The 22,618-nt window shown below is 41.9% G+C and overlaps 1 protein-coding gene across 1 annotated transcript in view; it reads left to right on the forward strand.

Annotated features, from left to right (window-relative positions):
• The first annotated feature begins 645 nt into the window (after nt 1-645).
• The window catches only part of SMC2 (structural maintenance of chromosomes 2), a 29,172-nt gene continuing 7,199 nt past the window's right edge, over nt 646-22,618 (forward strand). Inside the window, exons 1-19 of the mRNA XM_066614642.1 lie at nt 646-813; nt 3,772-3,921; nt 4,072-4,194; nt 4,801-4,839; nt 4,943-5,053; nt 5,319-5,363; nt 6,161-6,394; nt 7,213-7,362; nt 10,877-11,110; nt 12,439-12,598; nt 14,124-14,241; nt 15,156-15,294; nt 15,576-15,695; nt 15,975-16,179; nt 16,924-17,059; nt 17,441-17,565; nt 19,282-19,475; nt 20,084-20,227; nt 20,648-20,842. Of these exons, the coding sequence (XP_066470739.1) occupies nt 646-813; nt 3,772-3,921; nt 4,072-4,194; nt 4,801-4,839; nt 4,943-5,053; nt 5,319-5,363; nt 6,161-6,394; nt 7,213-7,362; nt 10,877-11,110; nt 12,439-12,598; nt 14,124-14,241; nt 15,156-15,294; nt 15,576-15,695; nt 15,975-16,179; nt 16,924-17,059; nt 17,441-17,565; nt 19,282-19,475; nt 20,084-20,227; nt 20,648-20,842 (2,790 nt within the window). The remainder of the gene's footprint in view (nt 814-3,771; nt 3,922-4,071; nt 4,195-4,800; nt 4,840-4,942; nt 5,054-5,318; nt 5,364-6,160; nt 6,395-7,212; nt 7,363-10,876; nt 11,111-12,438; nt 12,599-14,123; nt 14,242-15,155; nt 15,295-15,575; nt 15,696-15,974; nt 16,180-16,923; nt 17,060-17,440; nt 17,566-19,281; nt 19,476-20,083; nt 20,228-20,647; nt 20,843-22,618) is intronic.

The raw sequence follows: 22,618 nt of genomic DNA on the forward strand, positions 1-22,618 counted from the left end.
CAAGTCAAGAATATTATCTGACCAGCTTGTGCCATTCTCAGACTTTCCGATCAGTGTAACCATTTGTAAATATTGAACCTTTTCTTAAGAAACTTTAAATTTACAAACTGTGCTTCCCTTTCCTTTTGTGTCATAAGTTATTATTATTATCATAAAAGCTTTGAATGCTGCATACAGGGAATACCCTTTATAAATTAGAGAGCGACTAGAAAGCTTGGACCTATAGTGAAACAACTTATAAAGCAAAATACTCCTCTATAAGAAATAGTGAAATAAGGTAGGAATAGGGAAAGAGTTGTATGCAGTCTTGAAGAGGATATAAAACGCCTGCTATGCCTCCCAGAAAGGAAGTCTATCCATCACATGAGTTTAGAATTTTGTATCGGGCAGCTAATTAGTGGAGACTCATACTATTGCTATCAATAGGAGGTTTTCCTACTGATGGTTTCTAGAAAGTTCCAGTGAGTTTGATGCAAATTGCTTCCCAAAAAGTCATTGCTGCCAATGTTGTGACTAGCACCTGCTGAATTGTGACCAATGGATTTTATGACGTATATGTGATTTGTAACTTGCAGAATCAAAAACTGGACATATTCTTTCTCAGTTTTAAAGTAGGTTTACTTGGAATCTTCATGATCAATTAAGATGTACATCAAATCAATTGTTCTGGATGGATTCAAGTCTTATGCTCAAAGGACAGAGGTTAATGATTTTGACCCACTGTTCAATGCCATTACTGGTTTAAATGGGAGTGGCAAGTCCAACATCCTGGACTCCATCTGTTTCTTATTGGGTATCACCAATCTATCACAGGTAGGTATACAGCATCTACTGCCATCAACACTTCTTTCCATTAGCCATATGTTATTTTATGGTGAGTCTTCAGCTTAAAATATTGTGTAGTATGGTTTTGCTTTTTTAAGATGTGTTAGAGAATCTTAAAGTCATTCTTCTGATTTAACTCAAAATTCCAAAAACAGCATTAACATGTAATTACTGCAGCATAAAAGTCAATTCTGTGGATAGTGTTAGGGTTTGGACCAGGAAAAAGTTGGAATCTTTGGAATGGATTCCTTTAAGTTTTCCTTCAACAAAGTTTGACAAATAAAGAAGTACTTTACTTCAGTGGTATGACGATGAATGAGGGATACAAATGAGGGATGCAAACATCATCACGCTGTACAAGAACAAAGGTGACAGGGGTGACTGCAACAACTACCGCGGCATCTCTCTCCTTAGCGTTGTAGGAAAGCTGTTTGCCCGAGTTGCACTAAAGAGGCTCCAGGTACTTGCAGAGAGCATCTATCCAGAATCACAGTGCGGATTCCGAGCCAACAGGTCCACCACTGATATGGTATTCTCCCTTAGACAACTGCAGGAGAAATGCAGGGAACGACGACAGCCACTCTTTATAGCCTTCATAGATCTCACAAAGGCTTTCGACCTGGTCAGCAGAGACGGCCTCTTCAAGATTCTCCCCAAGATCGGATGTCCACCCAGGCTCCTCAGCATCATCAGATCTTTCCACAAGGACATGAAGGGCACTGTTGTCTTCGATGGCTCCACATCAGACCCTTTTGACATCCGAAGCGGAGTGAAGCAGGTCTGTGTTCTTGCACCAACCTTGTTTGGGATTTTCTTCGCTGTCCTGCTGAAGCAGGCCTTTGGAACTGCAACAGAAGGCATCTATCTCCGGACCAGATCAGACGGAAAGCTCTTCAACCTCTCCAGACTGAGAGCAAAATCCAAAGTCCAGCTGAAATGTCTGCGTGACTTCCTCTTTGCCGACGATGCAGCTGTCACTACCCACTCTGCCAAAGATCTCCAGCAGCTCATGGATCGTTTTAGCAAGGCCTGCCAAGATTTTGGACTGACAATTAGCCTGAAGAAAACACAGGTCATGGTTCAGGATGTGGTCTCACCTCCCTGCATTACAATTCTCTGCGCATGAACTGGAGGTTGTCCATGACTTTGTGTACCTTGACTCAACGATCTTCAACACTCTTTCTCCCGATACCGAGCTAAACAAGCGCATCGGTAAAGCAGCTACCACGTTTTCCAGACTCACAAAGAGAGTCTGGTCCAACAAGAAGCTGACGGAACATACCAAGATCCAGGTCTACAGAGCTTGCGTCCTGAGTACACTTCTGTACTGCAGCGAGTCATGGACTCTTTGCTCACAACAGGAGAGGAAACTGAGTGCCTTCCACATGTGCTGCCTCCGACGCATCCTCGGCATCACCTGGCAGGACAAAGTTCCAAACAACACAGTCCTGGAACATGCTGGAATCCCTAGCATGTATTCACTGCTGAAACAGAGACGCCTGCGTTGGCTCAGTCATGTTGTGAGAATGGATGATGGGCGGATCCCAAAGGATCTCCTCTATGGAGAACTCGTGCAAGGAAAGCGCCCAAAGGTAGACCACAGCTTCGATACAAGGACATCTGTAAGAGGGATCTGAAGGCCTTAGGGATGGACCTCAACAAGTGGGAAACCCTGGCCTCTGAGCGGCCTGCTTGGAGGCAGGCTGTGCAGCATGGCCTTTCCCAGTTTGAAGAGACACTTTGCTAACAGTCTGAGGCTAAGAGGCAAAGAAGGAAGGCCCATAGCCAGGGAGACAGACTGCACTTGCTCCCGGTGTGGAAGGGATTGTCACTCCCGGATTGGCCTTTTCAGCCACACAAGACGCTGTGCGAGAACCACCTTTCAGAGCGCGATACCATAGTCTTTCGAGACTGAAGGTTGCCAATACAATGACGATGAATGAAGAAAGAATGTTGTTTCATGATAACATACAATCTGTTTTTAAATAAAGACAAGTGTTTGCTCCTTAATCTCCAATGGAGTAGTTTATTAAGTTACTGCAATAAAAACAAAATGAGATTGTAATCCTATGCACACTTCCCTAGTAATATATCCTACTAAATACAATGGTACTTCTGAGTAAACACGTAGATGATTGCACCTTAAAGACTAATTTATTTTAGCAATAAATTTTATTCAGAACCCAGTTTCAGAGATGTGTAGTGAGGACACCACTGACTTGTGTTATTTGCAAATCATAATCTGCTGTTAGAAATTCATTCTGGGGGTGGGGGTATGTGGCAGATCATTGCACTGGGGCAAAAGGTGTTGAATCTTACTTTGTTTCCTTCTGAGGCAGCCAAGAGAACCAAAAGGTCAATCCTAAATTGCACTGTAATAGTTCACGTGATCTGTGGATTACTTGCTTAATGCTGTACAAATCCAGATTGAATTATTGTATTTAATAAAAGGGAGAAGTAATTTCCTGGCACATCAGATTTTTGGGGAATGAAATCCTGATACATTCTGGGGGTGTGGACCAAACTTTCTATTTAAATTATGCTGCTGAAAGGAGGAGAAAAAAGATTGCCATGTTTCAGATCACCTTGGTGCAAAGCACCAAGGTAGCAGGGGCAGGTAATTTGGAACCTGCCATTCCTTCCCTTTAGTCTACTTGCTTTCCTGCTCTGGGATGCTTCTGTCTGATATGAACAAACAAGGCTGGGAACCCAGACTGCACTGTTCCCATTCTCATCAATCAGAAGCAGTGTGGAGCAGGAAGGCTGTGTGCTGGATACCTGGTAAGTAAAGGATGGTGGGACAGGAGTGTGCCCTCTTGTTCCTGCACCTGCCTTCCCTCCACATCCATAGAAATTATGCATGCAAAAGCAGCTCTGCCAGCAGCTGAAACAATTTTTCCTAAAATGCAATTGTTTCAATTGAAATCAATATCTCAACTTTTTCAGGTGCGGGCTTCCAATTTGCAAGATCTTGTTTACAAGAATGGCCAGGCTGGGATTACTAAAGCTAATGTATCCATCACCTTTGATAATTCTGATAAGAAGCAAAGTCCACTGGGATTTGAGAATCATGATGAGATTACAGTCACAAGGCAGGTGAGCCAGGGTTGGGTTTTAGCACGATCTATATGACTTGTAAGCAGGGAGTGGGGTCTTGCACATCTAACTGCACATGATAATTTGACTTGTCTGATTAGTGTCATATTCATCTGGAAAGAACTGTGCTTTACCTTCTTCCTTCTCAAGGTGGTGATAGGAGGCAGAAACAAATATCTCATCAATGGAGTTAATGCAAACAATACCAGAGTACAGGATCTCTTCTGTTCTGTTGGACTGAATGTCAATAATCCCCACTTTCTTATTATGCAGGTAGTATATATGTGTTTGTGGCACTGGTTCCAATTATTTTCCTTGCTTTCCTCCCCTTTCTATTGTATTGGTTATTTGAGTTCATAAGTCTGCAGGCAAGGAGTTGAGCTTTTTTAACCCCTTGTTAACACCTTGAACCTAGTCCCCTCAATTTTTTGCTATAAACAAAATTAAGTTGTGATTAAGTTCTATGTGAGGATCTGTCAGTGGGGATATTAGTTACTATATCAACATTATTGGGGGGTAGACTCTCTTCTAAAACCAAGCAGAGAAAAATAGAAGAGCAATGCTACCTTGACTCCCTTCTTTCCAAATCACATTGAGGAAAAAGCACAGTCACCATAAATTCAATGTTGGGATCCATGAAGGTCCTCCGTCAGGTGCATTCAATCCACCCAAGTCTTGGCTAATGGGAACAAAAAACATCTGGTACATATTCTTATCCTTCCCTGTACCTTCCCCAGTTCTTATTCTTCACCTGTAACTTGATGAACCTACTCTTCATGTGCCCTGCCCCACAGTTTGCTAATACTAAATCAGTAGCTTTTTGAAGCATCCCAGCATGTAAGATATTAGTGACTGATTATTTTGCTTCTGTGGTTTTAGGGGCGAATTACCAAAGTTTTAAATATGAAGCCTCCAGAGGTAAGTGTACCAGCGCGTTGTCCTCCTTGTTTAAATGCTCTTTATACTTTTTGGAGTAATTCTATGTGGCCTGAGATAACAAAGTGTTGTTGTGGTGTTTTAGATTTTGGCTATGATTGAAGAAGCAGCTGGAACAAGGATGTACGAGTGCAAAAAAATAGCTGCCCAGAAAACCATAGAGAAAAAAGAGGCAAAACTTAAAGAAATTTGCACGGTACTGGATTTTTGCAATGGCTCACTTCTATTTGTGCGATTTATATTGCTGTGTAGAAACAGGTGGCTGCATAAGTTTCTCAAAATATATCTGACAGTTTAAGAGAAATACATATTACTTCCTGAAAACAAAAAAGTCTTGTTCCTTGTTTTATTAAACCACCTTAATGTTTAATAATATCCATCACAGTTATGTTTTCTGTGTAAAGCATTATGCGAGCATTTGATAAAGCAAAATGAAGGATATCCTGTCTTTTCATTTACAGATTTTGATGGAAGAAATCACTCCCACTTTGCAGAAACTGAAAGAGGTATTTCCCTTTTAAATTAAAAGCACTTCAGGCTTGTTTCAAAATGTGCAGTAATAAGTTTATGAAAGTTCTAATTTGTAGGGGGAAAGGATATTTTGAATAAGATTTCATTATCTTTTTTGTTTTTGATATCACTTAATCGCTGTACAAATTGATTCTAAGGACACAACTGTGTTTGCACCTCCTTGCATAGTATGACTCTGTTAAGGAACAGAGTTGCATGAAATGCATGTAGGGTACAGAGCCTGGGAAAGAGATGGTCGTTGAGTGCTGCAGTGGGCAGCATTTTCCTTGAGGTAAGGAGTGCTATGCTTTTGTTAGAGCTTTTGAGTATCGAGACCAGGAAATGGTTTTCTAATATGTCTTAACCCAGGCGCTACATCACCTCAGGCTGCAATCCTAACCAACTTTCCAGCACTAAGGACAATGCAACTCTGAGGTAAGGGAACAAACATTGCCTTACCTTGAGGAGGCCTCTGTGACTGCCACCCAACTGCAGTATGCAGCACTTGCCCCAATGGCACAGCTATGCCAGTACTGGAAAGTTGGTTAGGATTGTGCCCTCAGTCTCTTAATTTACAAAATACGTAGTTTATCTGTATTTGCTTCACCTCATTTGCATTATTTTTAAATTTGGGTTCTTGCATCAAAGGACTACATTCTTAAAGACCAGTAATGGGAGCAAACAGTTGATCAAAGTGTCTCATCATTAAACCTTGTTGGCTATATTTTCTATTCTTCCTACAGCATTCTATCAGTTTTGAATGACAGCTTTTCTTACTGGTTGTCCTTTCCAGGAACGATCCTCTTATTTGGAGTACCAAAAAGTCATGCGAGAGATAGAACACCTCAGTCGTCTGTATGTTGCATATCAGTTTGTGTTAGCTGAAGAAACTAAGGTACAGTCTGCTGATGTGCTGAAGGAAATGGAGGGCAACATTGTGAAACTCCAAGAACAGATAGTTGAAAATGAAAAGAAGGTGAAAGAACTCGGTAAAGAAATAGCAGAAATGGAAAAGAAAAGGGATCAAGTAAGACTGGTTAAACTTTTTTTAAAAAAAAATAGTAACATGCTAATACCAGAAATAAGAATTATTTTGTCTCTGGATTAAACAGAATTCTCTGGGTGGAGAATCTTAATGGGTGCTTATTGCCATTAATGAATTTATTAAGAATTTGATTTAGTTCATTTGAAGGAATAGCAGTTGATTCACTGTATGACTAGCAGAGCAACTCTTATGCCATAGCTCAGCAGTCGAGTTTGGGTTTGGTTTGAGCACCCCAGTTCAGTCCCAGTCTCCTCCATTTAAGGGATCCTGGATCATTGGGGTTGAGGAAATTTAGCTGTCTGGCCATGTTGGAGACAAGGCAATCTCAAAGAACTGGTTTATCACTGAGAAGAACATCACTTTTTCTAGTTAAAGGTGACCATGGGGTCACTGGCTCAGAATATATGTTAAAACATGATGATGTGAACACTTAATATATTTGGCCAAAAGTAAGTAAGTAAATGGGACCATTTTTATAAAGCAAATGGAAGATTTTGGTCATACTCTGGTTGGTAGAATGTTCCAAAAGGCTGTGCTGTCTATTAACAAATAAGGTGTCTGTTACTACTCTTCCTAGAGGGATGGGAGCTTGGGGGGGACTCCCTCCCAGGGCAAAGGTTGCAGGTTCCCTAACAATGGCTTATTTTCCTTACCCTGGCATGGTAAGGATATGACACAAGTTCATGGCATGGGGAGGATATCTTTTGAGGAGGAATGGGACAGTCTCTCTTCCAGGCAGATTTGCAGTTGTTTGGAACACTTTCATAAAGACTGAAATTTGCTTTTAAAACTATTGGTAGGAATTTGGTGGTGTGCTTCATTCACTAGAAGAAGCTCTTGCTGAAGTTCAGAGAACTGATACCAAAGTACAAAGTACACTTGATATAAAAAAGCAAAATTTGCAAAGTGAAGAAAAAAAGCATAAAGAGCTGGTTAAAAGCATGGAAGAGGTAAGTAATAAGAATTATATGGCAACTTCCTTGGCTTAATTTTTCCCTTCTTGTACCTCTCCATACTCTCATGTGCTTGTTTTTTAGTATGTTTTATTGCATGCAATATGCTAAGCCAATGGTTTTCCAAACTGATGAATCACAAGCCAGCATCCAAGGAAGCACTTGTCCTTGGCTCCTTAAGGGGTGGGGCGATGGCAGCGACCCTATTCCCAGGATCATACCATGACAGGGCACAGAAGGGGGCGTTACTTACCTAAGCCAGTGTCGGCCTCAAGGGTGTGTGGGGAGTCTTGCAGATGCTTCTGGAAACCGGAAGTGGGTTCTGATGGCTATTTTTAGTTATTCTGATGCTTGGGAAGCCCTGTGGAGGCACCTGCAGGGCTCTCCCCCCAGGTTGGCACTCACTCAAGGGTTTTTAAAAAACCCTTCTGTCCTCGGCAGTTGTACAATCCTGGGGATTACATCACTTCCCTCACCCTTCCCCCCCCTGCAAAGACATAACCATGGTCTTTGGACTTTGGGAACTGTTGCGCTAAGCACTTTTGTTGGAGCACTCATAAGAGCATTTTTAAAGGTGAAATACAATCTAAGGGCCCAGTCCTATTCAACTTTCTAACACTGATGCAGCCATGCCAACAGGACTTGCACTGTATCCTGCAGTGGGCAGGCAGTCACTGAGGCCTCCTCAAGGTAAGAGAATGTTTGTTCCCTTCCCTTATCTCAGGGCTGCATTGCAGCTGCATCACTGCTGGAAAGGTAGATAGGATTGGGCCCTAAATGTATGAAGGAAACTACGCCTGCTTCACACATTAAAGTAGAAGCACCTGGATATAGTGTACCTATCTTTGCAAGGGAGAGAGAAATTCCGTTTCTCCTTCTGAGAGGCAGGGTCAACCCATACTTTCTTTCAGCACGTACATGCTGCAAAAAAGGTGTTGTATGTTGTTGGCCATGCTGCAGTGCTTACACAGTGTATGCATCAAATTGTAACCTGTTAAGTTGCCCTTAGGCTGTTACTTTGTGCTGTAGAAAAAGCTGCTTCAAAAGAGAATGAATAAATAATTTGTACTACCTGATGTCCTCAAACAATCTGACTGTGCAAGTCTTTCTTTGTTATCATTACATGGGTTAAGTAACAGGATTCCCACTAAGCTGCAGTGCCCCATAACTCTAGCCAACCTCTGCATAGCACAGAGCTCAGCAACCTGGAGGTTTGGCAATGACATGTGACGGCTGTCCAGAGTTAGCATTGCGATGCTGCTATGACATCAGACATGAAGAGAAGAGGTCTGCACACCAACCTAGACCCCTTATAGGTAGGGGTCTTTTTTGGTGACTGCAAATTAATGAGGATTGCTGCCCAAATTGCTATATTAAATGAACAATTAAGATCAAAACACAAAAAACACTTGTGTCACAAAATAACATCACTTTTGTGTATTTTTGAGGAATTGACAAGTAGTTTTCACTATAAGGCAGTGAGTGAGTCTCTGAAGCATTTCCAATAGAAGAGCGGCTGAGTAAAAGTACCTTAGGGTACTGCTAGAGAGTGACTTGTGCAGCAGCTGGGGTGGGGGTGAGTGGATGGGGAGAAAGCAAATGTCTGAGCAGAGGCCCTGAGAAAGAAGAGCTAAGCTTGCAGTTCTGTTGGCTTTTGGGGGTTTTCCAAAGACACCTGACTGCTGATGAGACCAGAAAGGTAGCCAGCATGGATCTTTAGTCCAGCTCTGCAGGACCATTCTGAAATCTATATAAGGTGCATTCATTGCCCTTCTGCACAGCCCAGCCCCCGCCCCAGCTGCTCACCTCATCCTCAAAGAAGAACTTCTGTGGTGCTGTCTTTGTTATTTAAATGTTTTTCAACAATATATGGCAATTTTGTGCATACCACTCAGAAAGTGTCCATGTGCCACAAGTGATGTGTGCCACAGGTTGGCCACCCCTGTCTAAAATGATACAGAATTCACAGTTGAAATGCTCATTGTGCTTTATTTCACTGTTTGTACAATTTGGAATAAGAATTTGGATAAAAACACAACACCACAATTTGCCATTTTAATCAAGAAACTTTGGAAATAATATCACAGAAAAGCACCAGAATATAGCTGGGAAAGATGGTCAGCTGCAATACGACTGCCAAAAGCCTCTGTTCTACATTTCTTGTTCATAGTTCTTGTTTTCCAAAGGAAGCTGGAAATTGCATAGCATCTTTGTTCAACACGAGCTGAGGCACAAATTCATAGGGATGTGAGACACCCTAGACCAGTGGTTTTCAACTGCTGTGACCCTCCCTGTGTTGCCTCACCTGGCAAGCCTTTGGCAGGAAGGGTGCTGGGCCACAATCCTATCCACACTTACTTAGGAGTAAGCCCCATTGACTATAATGGGGCTTACTTCTGAGTAGATGTACAGAGGCTTGGTTGGTCACACTGTTTCTTGAATAAATGAGCAGGCAAGTGATGTTTTTCTCCCCCCCCACCTCCTCCCCTCCTGCACACACATCCCCCCCATTATAATTGCAGTTAACCCCTCTGGCTACCCCTCCCTCTTCCCCACCTTCCAAAGTTCAAAACCAGTTGCTTCCCATTCATTCTCCCCCTCCCCCCACCCACCCCAGTGAATCCTGCACTTGTTTCAGCAGCATCTCACTGCCCCTCCAGTATGCTCAGTCTCATCTCTCTTTGCCAACACCTCCTGGCATATCAGAGTATATCAACTGATAACAGTTTGAACAGACCTGCTTCAAAACCTTTCCAGAAACCACGTACACCTCCCTCTCCAAGCTTCTTGGGAATTTCTTTTATTGTCATATAATGATCTAAGGCTGCAATCCTAACTACACCTTCCTGAGAGTAAGCCCCATTGAACAAAATAGACTTACTTCTGAGTAGACCTGGTTAGGCTTGTGCCTTAGTTATATTAATTAAATTGTAACATAATAATGTAATTAAAAACTGGTAGTGTGCCTTGACAACTTTAGTGCTTTATCAGTGTGCCGTGAGCTGAAAAAGGTTGAAAATGGCTGCCCTAAACAATAACTTAAAAACAAATATGAAAAAATGAGGGAGATAACGTACAGACGCTGAAGGAACTGGTTGCATTGCCTGATGCTATTTCTGTTGCTCTTTTAAGGCGACAGGTTTAAGCATGCATACTTAGAAATCCCTGTGGAAGCCAGTGGGTAAGCTTACTTTAGGGTAAGCATGAGCTGGGATTCAAAGAGCTGCTTCAGGAATGCCTGTAGGCTTGAGTATATCCAGTGGTTTGCTGTAAAGTATTGGAGGCTGCTATTTTGGGAAACATGAACCCAAAGCCCCCTTGGGTGCACAGAACTGTGTATTTATTGAGACTGCTCCATATTAGGCAAAAAAGCTGTTTCTCCCTTTGGGGAGTATGGGATAAGTTTGTTACTGGGCTGTCTGCTTTTGTTATGTGTTTAGGATTCTTAAATTTGCGTAAAACTGTATTCTCTTAAACTGATGGTTTCAATTACGACAATCTTTTGTTGTAGGATTCTAAAGCTTTGGTGGCGAAGGAAAAAGAAATAAAGAAGGTAACTGACACCTTGAATGCTCTTCAGGAGGCAAGTAAGAAAGACACAGAGGCTTTAGCTGCTGCACAACAGCATTTCAACGCTGTGTCTGTTGGTCTGTCTAGCAGCGAAGATGGGGAAGATGCTACTCTTGCTGGCCAGATGATGGCGTGCAAGAATGATATAAGCAAAGCAGAAATGGAAGCTAAACAGGTAACAATCATCATATGTACATTGTAAAAGAAAGTATACTGGATCATCTTGTGACCATTGTGGCATGTGTTGTGGGGAGCTTGTAAATGATGTTGTAGAGCAGCAATTTCCAACCTTTTTCATTTCATGGCACACTAGCAAGGCACTAAAATTGTCAAGGCACACCATCAGTTTTTTGACAATTGACAAAGCGCACTTGCACTGACAGCAGGGGCTTGCATCCCCCAGTGACCCTAACAAACAATCTTCCCACGGCACACCTAGAGACCATTCGCGGCACACCAGTGTGCCACGGTTGAAAATGACTTGTAGGCATGTCTACAAAATTTTCAGCAATAATATTTATTAATTTTAGGTGCCACTGGACTAAGATACAGGTTAACGATGCTTCTCTTCCAGACAGCCTAGTTCAGGCCTTGTGTGTTTTAATCCAGAAGGTGTTCTCAAGCTCACACACTCCACTTCCCCTAATGCATGCAAACAGAGGAAGTTGTAAGCTTTTGCTTCTGGTTAAGAACAAGCCAGGACTTGCTTCAATGCCCAAACCCAGCATATGCAAACAAGTCACAAAATGAAGTTTTTGGTGTTGTGAACTTTGTGTGGAATGAGGATTAAACTATGATTCTGTATGTCATCTGACCTGGGTATACAATCTGACAATGGTATATAATCCTGGACATTTCAAATGAAAAAGGCCGTCAGGAGCTTTGTCCCTTGTGAGGCAAAGCTCCACTTGGTCTGTAAACCATTAAATTATTTTGAATCTGATATGGAAAGCATCTCCTGTGTCTTTTTGTCTCTTTGGCTAGTAGAGAGGCTGCCCTTGACAATACCCCGCATGTCTCAAGTAACAATGAAACAGTTCAGAGGCATTCTTGATGACCATTGCCATCCTTCCTAGGGAGATTCATTAAACCCTAAATTTCTCCATCTAGAGAAGTGATGATGGGCCTGTGACAGGGTGGGATTGGTGGTGGAACCACCGCACACTGTATCCTAAGCCCCAACCCAGGCAACCCTACATGAGTGGTTCAGATTTGTGCCAGCTAACTAGCCGGTGTAGATCTGAGTAGCCCCATAGGGCAGGCTGGGGTGGTACATGTGATAAGGGGGAACATATCCCCTTAGCCTAAGGTGACCTCCAGCTTGCTGCTAATCTTCATAGGATGCAGTGGATGCAGTGCAGGCCATGCATGGCTGTTCCAGCACAGGTTTTGATTGGGCTATTAGTGGTCAAGAGTCAGAAAAATTATTTCCTGTCAATATGAAAAAAGAAACTCAGGTCTGTATAAATCTGATCCTAGACTTGTCCTGGATTTTCTTTTCAGGCTCAGATGAAGCTGAAACATGCTCATCAAGAGCTAAAAACCAAACAAGCTGAAGTTAAAAAGATGGATAGTGGCTACAAGAAAGATCAAGATACATTTGAAACTGTCAAAAAGCAGAAAGAGAAACTAGAAAATGAAATGAAGAAGCTCAACTATGAAGGTTGGTTTAATTCAGGGGTCTCCAAACTCAGCATCGTATGTCTGACATGGTGTCGAGGGATGGAAAACAAATAAATAATAAATACACAGATGACCAATGTGGTGAGAGTCTGATTAAATACAGTAAGTGGTAGAGGTGGAAAGAGGAGGTTAGCATATGGCGAAATTGATAGGAAGAAGGGGAATGGTTTCTGAAAAAGCATCAGGTAACCTATGGCACAAATCACAAACTTTTTGTCTCTGTTTCTGCTCTGTATAAGTTTAATGTAGACATTAACTGTCAGGTCTCCCAACATAGGTATATACCTCATTCAGCCACTAGAGGTGCTGTATGTAACGGAATGGAATACAGGTTGAGCCTCATTATTTGCATGGGTTCCGCTCCAAGCACTCATGTGGATGGCAAAAAAAAGCACTATAGCAAATCAATTTAAAAAACAAAGTTTCTTTGCTCCCGTGATTTAAAAACAGCCTTGATGACCTTTGTGATGTAAGATAAGAGTCCTTAAGAAGACAATCCATCAATCAGTCCTCCTCCAAGCACTTAGAAAGGCGCTTTACTCAGCCCTTCCCTTCACCAATGCAAAGGGATCACCTTTCTTTCACGTGCTCAGGGGAAAGGGAGGGGTCTGCTGGTGAGAGAAGGATTGATGGATTGGCAGCCAGCTGCGTTCTCTCTCTCATTAAGGAGGCTGTTAAAGGACTGTTCAGTTTTTTTAAACTGATTTTAAAGGGATGCATTTTCCCCTTCTCCAGGGATCAGCACATTCCTTCTCATTTGCAGTGGCCATTCACGTTGAGTCAAATCCGTGTATAAATAGGCTGGACCTGTATACCCAAGCTGGGAAATCTGGAAGTGCATCTTTGGAGTTATTTTTAGCTCTGAAACACTGGGGGAGCTCGTAGGCCATATAAAATCCTCCAGAGGGCCAGATGTGGCCCGTGGGCCAGGGTGTAGAGACCCCTGGTTGGTTTGATTGAATGATGAAGTATTTTAGATTGGATTGTTGCAGAGGGAATAATGCCACAAATGGGGAAAGAACTCGTGAAACTAATACTTTGTGTATAGGAGGTTGCTGAGAGAGGAGGTAACACAGAAGTATATGTAAAATTTAACATGGAGAGGTTTCCTTTACATGCCCAATGATTTGTATGTGATATTTACTGCAGTAGCAAATGAAAAGCAAACTCTTGTGGAAGGCAATGACATGCTAGTTAATGGGGAATGATGAGGCCTGAGGTAAAGACATGCATTGTGGGTAAAGTTCAAGTGTGCTAATGTGGCACATACATGAGCAGCATACTTAAATGAGACTAAATGAGTCTTAAATGAGACTAAAGCTGTGTGGAAGTCTTAAATAAATGCTTTTCCCATAGCTTATGTCACATTTGAATTGGATCCTGATCCTGTGGCATCTAAATCAAAGTTTCACACATTCTAGCTTCTATGGCACTGGCTTTGTATTCCCTCCTAAACAGATGTTACTGCAATTTTTTAATATTGGTTTTTTTTTTTGCCATTCTAGACAAGAAAGAAGAGAACCTTCTAGAAAAGCAAAGGGAGTTGTCCCGTGTGGTTAACCGTTTGAGGGAATCCTATGAAGCTTTAATGGCCAAGTTTCCCAGTCTACGCTTTGAATACAGGTTAAGCTACAGCAAACTTGTTTCACTCAAATATCTTTTATTTTATAAAGTGAAAAACTGAAGAGAAAAAAAAATGAAACCCAGCATTCTGACTTTGGGTTGGATTCCTATGTTTCAGTTTTAGAACTTGTTAATTTGGCAAGCTATTTTAGGGCAGTAGAGACAAATGCCCCTACAAGTCTAAGCAAATGTCTTTGTTGTACTAGCCCACCTGACAAGTTACATCCTATCCTGGGATAGTAGTACACAAGATTAAGGTGACTGGCTGGCGAGATCTCCCATCTCAGTTTTTCAAATGTCTTCTAACGGAATTTTCAGCATGGGCTCCAAATGTTCCTATTTTGTCTGGCATTTGAGTAATGCTTTGTTGTCTGACTTTTTATATCCGTGTGTCTGTAATAATGCTTTAACTAAATAGTTAGCCCCCAATTGTTTTGTTCTTATTATGAACTTTATTTATTTTACATATTGTACATTTTAGTGTGGTATTTGTATGCCTCCTGGGGCGTTTACTTTGGCGTGCTTTGTGGGAGGTGTCTCCTCAGCTTTGCTTTCACAACCACAAATGACTCTGAAGACAAGGAGGAGGGGCCACTTTGCATGAGCATTCAGGTGCCTGAAAAAACTTAGCATTCCCACACCCCAGTTTCAGCATATCCTTATTGGAATTGCAGCTCAAGATGGAACAGGGTATTGCTGAATGGGTGCAGCTAAAGTAGCATCTTGAGCACATTTATACTCCTGAAAATGGCTGTTTTATAGTGTGTGCGTTGTCATATACACTTATTATTTTACTACTATTCTAGGTGAGCATAACATGGCTTGTGAGATTATGTCTTGATTATTATTAATTCAGCAGCAACTGAATTACTACTAACAAGTGACCATTTTAACAAGTGACTTTTTTTTTCCAGGGATCCAGAAAAAAACTGGAATCCAGACCATGTGAAGGGGCTTGTTGCATCTCTAATTACTGTGAAAGATGTCTCCACAGTTACAGCACTAGAAGTGGTTGCTGGGGGTCGCCTCTACAACATTGTGGTGGACACAGAGGTATGTTTCTCAAAGGTTTCTTTCCAAGTGAAACACACAACCTTGTAGTGCTTTTTGCACACTGTGTGGATTTGTCATCAAATATAGGTTTGACAGTGAGCTACAGCCAGTCCTACTTCTCCCGAGTATTCTTGTTTGCAAAAGTGTTTTGTCATGTTCACAGATAGCACCTTAGATGTTACATGTTGGCAACCTTCAGTCTCGGAAGACTATCGTATTGTGCTTTGAATGGAATTAGCGCTTAAATTTGGAATGTTCAAACCTTTTCCCCTCTTTGTTAGGTTACTGGCAAAAAGCTACTAGAAAAGGGTGAACTAAAGCGCCGGTATACCATCATTCCCTTGAACAAAATTTCAGCGAGGTGTGTTGGGAAAGAAGCCATCAAAGCTGCCAAAAACTTGGTAAGCCATGTTCTTATGGAGAGCTATAGTTAATGGTTTGGGATCTGTTGATTACTTCTTTTGCCGATCCCTTAAGTCCAGTATTGTGTGTGTATAATGAATAACAAGCTAGATAACTGATTTTCTTTCCAAAGATTTTTCAGTTCTGTCTTCTGTTTATATCTTCTCCTTTGTATAGTTAAATGCCTCTATTCCAGGCTGTGAATGTTTAGCAAATTCAAAAAAGGGGGGAGAATTTTCTCTTTGAATTGTGTTAATGCCTTTTTCTTTGAATGCTAGGTTGGTAATGACAATGTCCATCTGGCCCTTACTCTGGTGGGATATGAATCTGAAGTTCAGAAGGCGATGGAATATGTCTTCGGGGGCACACTGGTTTGTGATAATATGGACAATGCCAAAAAAGTTACCTTTGACAAAAGAATAATGACAAAGACGGTCACTCTTGGTGGAGACACCTTTGATCCTCAGGGCACTCTGAGTGGAGGTAACTGCACTGTTTTGCTTTGTATAATACTGTATGTTTTATGCTTTTATTGTTATGCTGAAGAATGTAGCAATTGTTCTGCTCTACTGAAATCATCTTCTGTTCCTTCTTTAGCAACCAAATAGCTTTGTCTTTTTGCATGTGCAGTGTGAACCTGTCCATACTTCTAACCTGCATTATTCTCATCTTTACTGCAAGAGGGATCTGAAGGCCTTAGGAGTGGACCTCAACAAGTGGGAAACCCTGGCCTCTGAGCGGCCCGCTTGGAGGCAGGCTGTGCAGCATGGCCTTTCCCAGTTTGAAGAGACACTTGGCCAACAGTCTGAGGCAGAGGCAAAGAAGGAAGGCCCATAGCCAGGGAGACAGACCAGGGACAGACTGCACTTGCTCCCAGTGTGGAAGGGATTGTCACTCCCGAATTGGCCTTTTCAGCCACACTAGACGCTGTTCCAGAATGTGATACCATAGTCTTTTGAGACTGAAGGTTGCCAACAACAACTGAGTTGGGGGTGGGTGGGTTAAATTCTTGCATTTTATTTACTCCACGTTGTGTTCATTAACAACTATGGATCACTTGATGAGTCTAACAAGTGATCACTTCCAACAGCCATCATAGAACAGAGGGAGCTTTCATATTGCCTGACGTAGTTCTGATTCATGTGCATTGCTGTGGATTAACCTATTGTGTTTCTTATGGGCAAACTCAAGCAACTATTTTGGTGTCTTTTTTTTTTTATGAGCCAGGTGCACGATCACAGTCTGCATCAGTTTTGTCTAAGCTTCAAGAGGTGAAAGCTGTGCAGGAGGAATTAAAAGCAAAGGAGGCTGAGCTACAAATGATAGCAGAGGAGCTGGCAGGTCTCCGGGGGACTGCGGAAAAGTACTGACAACTATTTTTGTTGTGTGTAAAATTGGAGTAGAAGGAAAATACATTTTACTAAAGCAGTATGAATGTTTCAGAAAGAGTGGAGTCATTTCTAAATACAAATCTTTAAGACCATAATTAAGTTTATATTCCAAGTGATATTTGTTCTGAAAGGTCGCTGCCATAATGCTGCCTTCATATCAGTTAAAGGACACTGTTGAGTAGCAACCCTGCTATACAAAAGCTTAAATTATCGCATCATTTTTAATGCTTGTTAGGGAAAGTTTTAAATATGATATTGATTTAGAAATTCCTTGATGTCTAGTTAATTGCTATTGAAGGTAAAGTGTTGAAATGAAGAACTGTAACACTTTAAAAATGATTACATCTGTTAAGGTTTCGTCAGCTGAAGCAGCAATGGGAGATGAAATCCGAAGAAGCCGAGCTCTTGCAAACCAAGTTGCAGCAAAGTTCCTTTCACAAACAGCAGGAAGAGCTGGATATGCTGAAGAAAACCATTGGTGAGGAGGGAGAATTGTGGTGGGTCTAAGAGCCCCTGCTAGCGCAGCCCACCAAAAACAGATGTTCTGTATCCAGTGTATCGGGGGGGGGGGGGCTTCAGAGGTGAAAGGAAATTTAAATCCCTTTACACCTATGTAAGCTTCCTGCTCCACAATGGGTCTCCTCAGACTTGCACTCGTGCAAGTCCAAGGAGAAAAGGAGCAGGGAGGCTGCATGAAAGGTGGGTGGAATCTGGCACATGCTGTCACCACCTGATCCAACCCCCCCAGCCTCCCTGCCTCGTTCCACTCTCCCCCTCCTGCCTCTTCCTCTGATTTGCCTGCCCAGATGGGTGGCAGGAAAGCTGATGATGCAGGCGAGGAGACGCTGGCTGTCTTGCCAGCACCCTGACAGTGCATTAATGAGCACACTGCAAGTGAGCATTTTACAACACTTTTGCAGCAATTGGCACTGGTGGAACACTTGTTCCATCAGTGATAAAGCCCAGTAGGTTTGAGCTGTGAATGCTGTAACCTTGGGCTGGAGTATGCAAACACGTGACTGAAGCAAGGAAAAGAGTCCTGTGGATACTTTTAAAAAGATTTTTTTTAAAGCTAACCAAGAGACTAAATTCAAGATGACTGTCTTTTTGCTAGCCTGTCTGATTTTGGTCTGTTCAATCTTTGAGATTTTGTGTACTTTTCTTCTCCAATTAAGAATAATTCTCTTAAAGTATCAATAGCAGCATAAAAAGTTGGTTTTGATTTTGGTTGCATGTGAGTTGACATAGTGTAGTGATTGGAGTGGAGGAGCCCTGAAACTGGTGCTTCCCTCCTATCCTCGGATCTGACCCTATGCCAAGACAAAAAATTGTACATCTTCCTTTTAGGAAATGGGGGGATCAAAGAGAAGGGCAGAACAAAGGCAAAGGACAACTCTTCCACCTGTCATACCAGCAGTGATACAGACCTCTATGATGAAATGATAAGGGGCAGCCCCTCCCACCCTCACAATAGACTTTTTTTATAGCTTGAAGGTGACTCTTGTCAGACCAGTTATAGCTTCTAGATCAGTGGTTCCCAACATTTTTTTCACTTGCGTACCTCTTGGCAACCCATGTCCTTAAATTGTACCCCTCATATTAGCCCTCAAGGCATTCTAATACAGACCTGCCATTATTCAATTCTTTTTCAAGTACCCCTAAAGGTCATAGCAAGTACCCCTAGCAAGTTCATGTACCGCAGGTTGGGAAACCACTGTTCTAGCAGATGACCTCAGTGGCTAATGCAATTGCTGGGCAACCACTTCTCCTCCCAACTAGAGATTTACAGCTGCAGCTTGTTACTCCAATGAGAGACCTTGGTACTAGCATAGCTGATTATGCTTCCAAGCTTGGCCATTGAATGAGAGGCCTTTAAGGTTGCTCACTGTCTCATAATACACTATCTCACAACTGCTTCAAAATGGCTTCTGGCCATTTGCAGTGGCCCACACATCCTACACACACTTCCAATGGACATGAGTAGCAAAATAGGGCACAAAAATGTCACCTTTTGAAAAATGACCTGGAAAGTATTAATAGTTTAAATGATACGTTTCCTGCTTTAAAGGTGAAAAGAGAAAGTTGAACTTGCTTTTGCCTTTTGAAATATCTCAATGAGCCGTTGCAAAAGGAAAGCAATTCATTTCCCCTCCAGCTTTCTAAAAACAGATGGTCACTATGAATTGCTTTTTAGAGGAAAGTGAGGAGACTTTGAAGAAAACGAAAGAGGTACAACAAAAAGCAGAGGAAAAACTCAAAGTGCTGGAAAACAAAATGAAGAATGCTGATGCTGAAAGAGAAAAGGAGCTGAAAAATGCCCAGCAAAAGCTGGATGGAGCCAAGAAAAAGGCTGATGCTTCCAGCAAAAAGATGAAAGAAAAGGAGCAGGTAAAACTCTTAATGAAAAACATGTTGTATTTAAATGGATTTTTTTAAGTGTTGATGTTAACTTGTTACTGACCTAGTTAATATTGTGAACATATTTGGCTGCTTTAGTTGAAGGGACAGTAGCTTTCCCTGCAGTACTTCTGTTATCTTCAAGGTAGCATTTTTTATTTTTAAATGATATTGTGCATTAATTTGTTTTGGGTTTTCATCTTCAGTCACTGGTGTTCATAAGGAACTCAGCCTGATGTGATAGCCTCATTGTGAGATAGTCTAGGTGGAAAAACCATGACATATCTGAGGCCACCCAATAAATGCCACAGTTGAGGATTTTGACATGAACTGTTTGCTTTCAAATCCAGCAGTGTAGGTACACCACCATACTGGTATTACTTTGTAGTAATTGCCTACAGTGAACCCTTTATTAAAGTTCTCAGAAAAGGAAATCGGCAATGTCATCAGAGTTTCTTAGCATTCAAATACAGTAGGCTGCCTGAAACTTGAAGAATACTGTCTTAATACAGTCCAAATGCCCAGTGTACTCTAGTCGAGTATGGTGCTTATTTAGGCTTATTGTTTGTGTGTTGAAAAGGTGTGTTGTTGTTGTTTAGGAGGTTGAAGCTCTAGTGCTGGAACTTGAAGAGCTAAAACGAGAACAAAGCTCTTATAAACAGCAGATTGAGGCTGTGAGTGAAGCCCTGAAATCCCTCCAGGAGCAGATTGGGGTGATATCAACTGAGGTAGCAAAGAACAAGGTTAGTCTTGTCAATCTGAGTAACTAAAGAGGGACTTCTTATTTTCTTTTGCTTTGTACCTATTCAAGGTTTCTTGCCTGGAACTCTCACCTACACAGCTTGGAGGCCTTTCAAAATATTCAGCAGCCCCTTTCATCAACTAGTTTTGCTGGAGGGCTGCTTTGTGAAAGGAAAGGCGTCATGACCTCAAACCCCATTTCCCCAAGTGACATGTGGGCAAATCCATCACTGCAGTTGCAGCCTTCTGCACCTCATTCTTCTGGTTTCACAGCTGGGTAGCCAGGAATTCTCCCTCAAGGCTGAACTACGGCCAGAAGTTGTCAGTTGCTGATTGTCACTTGCTGAACTTGAAAAATCTTCACCCACCCCTTGTTTAATGATGATCAAAGCAGGGAGATAACGGCTTCATTTCCTGTTTAGGAATCTGTGAAGAATGCTCAAGAGGAACTGGCTAAGCAAAAGGCCTTGGTGATGGCCCAGGATAAGGCAGTTAAAACCAAGTCAGCAGAAGCTGTTAAACATAAAGAACAAAATAATGAATTACAACTGAAGATTAAAGAGCTGGAACACAACATTAGCAAACACAAGCGGGAGGCCTCTGATGCTTCTGCTAAGGTATGCTAATATTGCATGGTAATATAGCTTGACTAATATTTATATATGCATCCTCACCAGTGATTGACTTTTCTACTGGTGTTACGGGAGAAGAAATGCTCAGAAATAAGCACTGTTGTAAATGCAATGCAAGCCATGAACCGCCATACCACTAAGTGACTGTAAAACTAACACACAATGTGTTAGTGTCAGATACCAAGGTAGCTATGCAGGAGCAAAGTGGATAGAGAAGTAGCCTGGTTAGTCAGCAACAAGTATAAAGAGTGGGGGGGGAAAATAATGTACAGCCCTAAAACTGCTATAGCACCAGTTACATTTGCCCATAGCATTAAGCATGCTTAAGCCCTTTGATTTCAGTTACTTTAAGGAGGTGTGTTGGAACGTAATCCCTGTCTCCACCATCTATTCCTATCTGCTGTTACGAGAATAGGAGACTGCTGCCAAAACAGGACAAAAAAATGAGGTTTCTAGAGAATTACTGAATGCTAGAAGCATGCAGTTTCGTTACTTAAATACTATTGTTGTTATTAACAGTATTTATATACCGCTTTTCAACGGAAAGTTCACAAAGCAGTTTACAGAGAAAAACCAAATAACTAATGGCTCCCTGTCCCAAAAGGGCTCACAATCTAAAAAGATGCAAAAGAACACTAGCAGGCAGTCACTAGAAAAGATACTGCTGGGGTGAGGTGGGCCAGTTATTCTCCTCCTGCTAAATTAAAGAGGAGCATCCACTTGAAAAAGTGCCCCTTACCCAGTTAGCAGGGGTTAAACACACATCCCAAATAATAAGGGACAAAAAGGTCCCCCCAAAGCTTTTCTTCCTGGTGCTTTGAAGATTAAAGGCAGAGAAAATGTAGTCCTCAAGTGTAAAGGTGTCCAAACATTTTGGCAGGAGGGCCACATCATCTCTCTGACACTGTCGGGGGCCAGGGGAAAAAAATAATTTATATTTCAAATTTGACTGTATTTACATATTTTTACATAAATGAATACATTAAAGATGGAATTTATATGAAAGAATGAATTCTACTGAGCTTATTTATAATAGAAATATTTCTAGGCAGAGACACATCTTAGCAAGGCAGGGACACGCGAGGAAAAATATTTCTAGGCAGAAACTCATCCCAGCAAGGTAGAGACACATGAGAAAAAGTTTTTCACGCCCCCCCTCCCCCAGTACTTTACAAAATTGTACAGAACTAAATATCTCAGAATCAACATTAGGGGTATTTTCCTCCATAAGAAATAGGGCAAATCGGGGTTGGTGGAGATTGTAATTGGAAATGAGGCCTCTACAATTGAGCAGCCATCTGCCTAACTATTTCTGTGTGACAGAATCATGTGTCTGTGCAACAAGGAGAGAGTAACATAGAAAAGGAAGTTGGCATTTTGGGATGAAACCTATTACCATAAGAACAGCCCCACTGGATCAGGCCATAGGCCCATCTAGTCCAGCTTCCTATATCTCACAGCGGCCCACCAAATGCCCAGGGAGTACACCAGATAACAAGAGACCTGCATCCTGGTTCCTTCCCTTGCATCTTAAATTCTGACATAGCCCATTTCTAAAATCAGGAGGTGGCACATACACATCAAGGCTTGTAACCTGTAATGGATTTTTCCCCCAGAAACTTGTCCAATCCCCTTTTAAAGGCGTCCAGGCCAGATGCCATCACCACATCCTGTGGCAAGGAGTTCCACAGACCAACCACATGCTGAGTAAAGAAATATTTTCTTTGGTCTGTCCTAACTCTCCAACACTCAATTTTAGTG

The sequence above is a fragment of the Tiliqua scincoides genome, chromosome 2 (genome assembly GCF_035046505.1).
Source record: "Tiliqua scincoides isolate rTilSci1 chromosome 2, rTilSci1.hap2, whole genome shotgun sequence".
NCBI classification, from domain to species: domain Eukaryota; kingdom Metazoa; phylum Chordata; class Lepidosauria; order Squamata; family Scincidae; genus Tiliqua; species Tiliqua scincoides.